Source organism: Hipposideros armiger, unplaced genomic scaffold (assembly GCF_001890085.2).
Source record: "Hipposideros armiger isolate ML-2016 unplaced genomic scaffold, ASM189008v1 scaffold_277, whole genome shotgun sequence".
NCBI lineage: Eukaryota > Metazoa > Chordata > Mammalia > Chiroptera > Hipposideridae > Hipposideros > Hipposideros armiger.
Genome location: NW_017731627.1, coordinates 1,837,609 through 1,843,141, shown reverse-complemented (window position 1 = coordinate 1,843,141; position 5,533 = coordinate 1,837,609). Strand labels below are relative to the sequence as shown.

Genomic DNA, 5,533 nt, shown 5'->3' with positions numbered 1-5,533 from the left:
GCAGCCCAGCTCCAGGTTGAGCTGTTGTTCAGCATCTTAGCTGTGGAGGGCAGTGTCACTGGCCCTCATATGTGGGATCCGAACCGGGGCTCTCTGGCGTCCCAAGCCAGTTCTTAACCATCGCGCCACTTGGCCGGCCCAAACCTGTTTTTTGATCTACAGATTTGAGCTACTAATACTAATTTGTGATAATTAAATGAGTTAATATATGCATAGTGCCATATATACAATGCATACATAGTACCTGACACACAATAATAGCTTCATAAAAAGCAGCTGCTCTAAGAACTAAAGGTAATTATCAGTGGTAATTATATTTATCCTCTTGGCCTTGGCAGTTCCTCTGTGATGAGGGTGCTAGTATTTCTGGGGACTACATTGATCGTGTGGATGAGCCTTTGTCCTGCTCCTATGTGCTGACCATTCGGACTCCTCGGCTCTGCCCCCACCCTCTCCTCCGGCCCCCACCCAGTGCTGCTCCGCAGGCCATTCTCTGTCACCCTGCCCTGCAGCCCGAGGAGTACATGGCCTACATTCAGAGGCAAACTGGTGAGTAATTAAAAGAGCAAGGAGAGGAAGGAGACACATGGGGAGGGACAAGCAGAAGATAAAGTCTGAAGAGCCCAGAGGAATGTGTTCTCGTCCTACATGCTGCTTTTCAGTAGACTCAAAGCAGTATGGAGATCAAGTCATGGAGGAGCTGCAAGACCTGAACCCTCAAATGTGGAGTGAGACCAAGCCTGAGGTCGTGCCCACCAAGAAAGCAGGTAGGACCTTGCTTCACCTGTTCCATGAAACTTGCCTCCATTTCTTCCCTTCCCGAGTTGTACTGTCCTGTACTGACTGTTGGGATGTGGTGAAACAGTACTCTGGGCCCTGCCCCCTTAGTAACAGAGGAGGGGAATGTCCCCATTCTATTTGTTCCCTTCCATGTCTCCCCTCCTTTCAGATTCATCCCTGTTCTCTGTATCCCAGGTGCAGGCCCAACCAAGGATGACAATAAGGAATCAGATTTCTGGAAGATGGTTCATGAACCAGAAGGCCAGGCCCAAGGTGGAGAGGAGGCACAGGCTGAGGTGAGAGCTAGCTTCCTAGCCACCTCTCTGATGAGATTGAACCTGGCTTTGGGATGGAGGGCCATTTGAACTGAGGTCATTATGAGATGATGTACATTTATCTAGGGGTGCAAGAATATACCCAGAACCATCGCCATAAGAGTATGATAGGTGTAAACAAGCTTGCGTACTTGACTCTGCCCTCTCCTCTTCATCAGGAGCAGGAACCAAACCTTGAGCCAGCAGATGCAGCTCCAGGCACTCCCCATGGTGAGTGAACCCTCCAGGTCTCTTTTACTTCTTGAGTGTATTTTTCGGTTGGCAGGGGTGGGATTAGAGCTAAACACTGGGAGGGAGGTTGGGCAGCGAGGCCAGTAGCAAATTCATTTTTACAGGAGTTCGTACCCTTTGTAGACAACGGTTCTCTTCTGGGGAGGTAGCAGACACAGCTGTTCCACCTCTTGCTGACTTTGTAATCTTGGATGATTTCACGTACCCTCAGTTTTCTCGCCCATAGCACATGGGTAATCACCCCTACCTTAGAGCGTTGTGAGAGTAGATGAGAATGAATCTGGTACTGAGTAATAAATGTTTATATTTGTGGAATGAGAAGAACAGGATCCAGGGGAGAGGAGCCCTGGGCCCTAGAATCTCTTCTGGAGTCCTAAAAATGGTTGATTGCCAGAAGGGCCTCAGCAGTGCATGAAAGAACAGGGGCCTTAGCAGCTTGTTAGCATCCTTCTCTCTCCCAGCTGAGTCCACCCTAGGCCAGTGCTCTCTGGAGAGGTATGTTGGCCCCTATCTCTCAGGTAGCTCCTAGTGGTAAGGACCGTGTCCTTCCTTGGTCTACTCAACTCTTCTCCTTAGGAAGTCAAAATAGAAGTTAGGACAAAATGGGTCCACTCCTATTCTTTCATCCCAGATTTTCAGAACAACGTGCAGGTCAAAGTCATTCGGAGTCCTGCAGACTTGATTCGATTGATTGAGGAGCTGAAAGGTGGAACAAAAAAGGTACAGGCCTTGCTCAAGGGAGGGGTGGAATCTGCCTTCTTGCTGGGAGCATTTGGAGAACCACCCCTGACCTGAGCTGGGCCCTGTAGAGATGACGCCCTGCCTTTACTCCTTTTCAGTCACCTGCTACCACACCCCAGCCCCTGTGTGTCTGCCCCCCTCCATGTGTCTCTCCTGAAACCATAACCATCTACCTGTTTCTCCTGATCCCCGTCCACGCAGGGAAAGCCAAATGCAGGCCAAGAGCAGCCTGCAGACGACGCTGCAGAAGTCCCTCAAAGGGAACCAGAGGTGAAGGGGAAGGGTGACACAGAACATCAGAATGATGTGGAAGAAGAGGAGGAGGAGGAGGATGAAGATGAAGATGAGGACGAACGGCAGTTACTGGGAGAATTTGAGAAGGAACTGGAGGGAATACTGCTCCCGTCAGACCGAGAGCGTCTCCGTTCAGAAGTGAAGGCCGGCATGGAGCAGGAACTGGAGAACATCATCCAGGAGGTGAGCACAGCTGTTCCTTCCATGGCTGTCTGTTCTCATGGGCAGGGCAGGCCAAGGGGCTAAAAGAGATCAAAAGGCAACACCTAGCCTAGCATGGAGCCTGGGACCGGGCCCTTTGAAATTTAAAAGGTGGGGGACGGTGGGGAAGGGGTATCAGAGAGAGGAATGAGACTGAGCTCTGACTCTCCTGTAGAGCTTGGACCACTGGCCTTCACTGCCCAGACCCTTAACTCTCCACTTCCTTTGAGCATTCCAGACAGAGAAGGAGCTGGACCCAGATGGGCTGAAGAAGGAGTCGGAGCGCGATCGGGCTCTGCTGGCCCTGACATCCACTCTCAACAAACTCATCAAAAGGCTGGAGGAAAAGCAGAGTCCAGAGCTGGTGAAGAAGCACAGAAGGAGGAGGGTTGTCCCCAAAAAGCCCCCGCTCTCTCCCCGACCAGCAGGTGAGAGCTATCAGCCTCGAAGCCAAGCCCCTTGTCTTTAGCCATCAGCTGGTGTGTGCCAGAGGGCGTCATGGCCTTTCCCTCGTGACAGTAGAGTTCTCACTCCCTTCCCTCTTTTCGGAACACTGCTCTCACTCTTGCCTTCTTCCCACCACCTCCATCCCTTTGCCTGGATACCTCCTATTCATCCCTTAGGGAAGCAGCTTCTAGAGCATGTCTGTTTTGTTTTCTGAGTGGCTCCCATACCCCCAGTGCTTAGCACTTTGCCCGGCACATAGTGGGTAATAAGTAGATATTGGGTCATTGGAAAAGTCATGATGCATTTTTGCATAGAAAACATAGAAAAAATGTGTCATGACTTTTCCAACGACCCAATAGTAACTGAGTGACTGTGAATCTGTGTGCTGAAGACCACACATCTGTGCAGGATGCAACCTTTCAACAGTTAGGACTTTGTACTGGGAGAGGCCCCAGCTGGAAGGCTGTGAATAGGCAGCCAGCTGCTCATAAGCCAATCGCCTGGACAGACTTGAAGTTATCCCTTCTTGCACCCCTGTGTCCATTCCATGGGGTCCTATGGGTATGGAGATCAGACATTCCAGATGGAATGTTCGAGTTTCAAGCCTTCCATCTTACTTTCTGTGTAAACATTGAAGTGTCTTTTGGGAGCCAACATGGGGAGTGCCAAACCACAGTTTTCCAAACTGCTTCTTAAAACAAAACTCCTTTGTAGGCCCAGGTGGCCTGATGTTTGCTTCAGAAAACAGTTGTTTTCCTATAGGTGATGGGCAGAATTATTGGGTCCAGAGGGAAGAAGGGAGGCTGCAGTTGGTGGAGGGAGTGTTATAGGCTGGAATGGGGTGGGGGTGGGGCTGATTTATTTTGAGCCCTGGCACATACACATGTTTGAGGTGGAATAACTGCCAAAACCAATTGATGGTTTAAGGAGAGGTGACCACCCCAGCCCCTAACCCTGGAGTCACGGCTCTGCTTTGTGTCTCCCTGTGTGTCTCCCCCTCTAAGAGGAGGATCCTGAGCACAGAGTCCGGGTCCGGGTCACCAAGCTCCGTCACGGAGGTCCCAATCAGGATCTGACAGTCCTCGAGATGAAACGGGAAAACCCTCAGCTGAAACAAATCGAGGGGCTGGTGAAAGAGCTGCTGGAGAGGGAGGGACTCACGGCCGAAGGTGGGCCCTGGAGGGCGGGGCTGGCTTAAGAGCTGTTGGAAGGGCTTGCTGCCTAAAGCCGAGGGCTGGGTCAAGGTGGACTGGAAACCTCTGCTGGGGACCTGGGGGCAGAGGACCTGTACTGAAGCTCCCCTCTTCCCTCCCCCCGCCCTTCTCACTGCCCATCCTGCTTCTTTCCAGGGAAAATTGAGATCAAAATTGTCCGACCAGGGGCTGAAGGGACTGAGGAGGATACACATTGGCTGACTGATGAGGACACGAAAAACCTCAAGGAGATTTTCTTCAATATCTTGGTGAGAGGCGTCCTACCCCTAAGTCCCGAACCTCCAGCCTGCCCCCTCCGCTAGCACGCTGTGGTTTTGAGAGTGTGGTTTAGAGTCACACAGGCACATCCCAGTTTCCTCACCTGTGAGAGAGGCTGGTAGTGCTGGCAGCTGGGCGTTCAGGCCCTCAGCAAGAGCCCTGTAAGAAGCGTGTGCCCCATCCCTGCCTTCCCCATGCTGCCAGTGCCTGGATCCTCCAGTGCCCAGTGCTTCCCTGGGCTCACCAGCAGCACTCCAGCTCACCCCATGCTCCCCCACCCTCACCCCACCAGATTCAGGGAGCTGAAGAGGCGCAGAAGGAGCGGCAGCGGCAGAAAGATCTGGAGAGCAATTACCGCCGGGTGTGGGGCTCTCAAGGCGAGGAGGGCACAGGGGACCTGGATGAGTTTGACTTCTGAGACCGCCACTACCGTCAGTTCGCCAAGGAGTCCAGAGTCTTCCTGCCTATCTCCCACCCCCTGGCATCCTGAAGGAAAAACAGCAGAGTGGAGCTGAGCTGTGGATTTGTGGGGCCCCAGCCAGGGGTGTGGAGGGGCCATGGGGTAAATTGCTGCTGTTGCTGCTGCTGAGAGCTGCCCTGAAGACCACCCCAGGCCTGTGAGTTTTGCTCTCCCAGGCTTCTGCCCACATCCCTTTCCTTGCCTCCCCGGCTTCCCCTGTGATGTCCCCTAACTTGTTGGTTCCTTTCTCCTCCCTACCTAAAGAGTCAGCGAGGTCTTTTGCATGGCGTAGAGCAGGGGGAGCAAGAAGCATGGGCCGTGCAGCAGGCCCTAAGAGGCGGGCCCCTGCCCTGCCCCCTTCCCTTGCACTGGCTTGGGATTTCCTGCTCCTTGCCCTTTCCACACTGTTCCCTAGAATCTGTGCTTCTGAGGTGAGGTGCCTTCCTCTGTTGCTGAGGAAATGGGAGAAAGTTGCCCACCGCCTCTGACACAATCCAGTGAAAAGGGTGGGGTACAGACCCACCCACTATGTTCTTGAACAATCAGGTTTCTAAATAAAGAACTGGACCATC

At 52.7% G+C, this 5,533-nt stretch overlaps 1 protein-coding gene across 4 annotated transcripts in view; it reads left to right on the top strand.

Moving 5' to 3' along the window:
• Nucleotides 1-5,533, top strand: part of OS9 (OS9 endoplasmic reticulum lectin) — a 23,518-nt gene extending 17,985 nt beyond the window's left edge. The window contains exons 6-15 of one of the 4 annotated variants that reach the window (XM_019657671.1): nt 339-549; nt 666-767; nt 976-1,076; nt 1,274-1,325; nt 1,978-2,066; nt 2,289-2,564; nt 2,821-3,010; nt 4,034-4,198; nt 4,379-4,491; nt 4,794-5,533. In XM_019657671.1, the coding sequence (XP_019513216.1) occupies nt 339-549; nt 666-767; nt 976-1,076; nt 1,274-1,325; nt 1,978-2,066; nt 2,289-2,564; nt 2,821-3,010; nt 4,034-4,198; nt 4,379-4,491; nt 4,794-4,919 (1,425 nt within the window). In that variant the 3' untranslated portion in view covers nt 4,920-5,533. Of the gene's footprint in view, nt 1-338; nt 550-662; nt 768-975; nt 1,077-1,273; nt 1,326-1,977; nt 2,067-2,288; nt 2,565-2,820; nt 3,011-4,033; nt 4,199-4,378; nt 4,492-4,793 lie in introns of all 4 variants that reach the window. The other 3 variants (XM_019657670.1, XM_019657673.1, XM_019657672.1) reach the window with 3 other exon arrangements.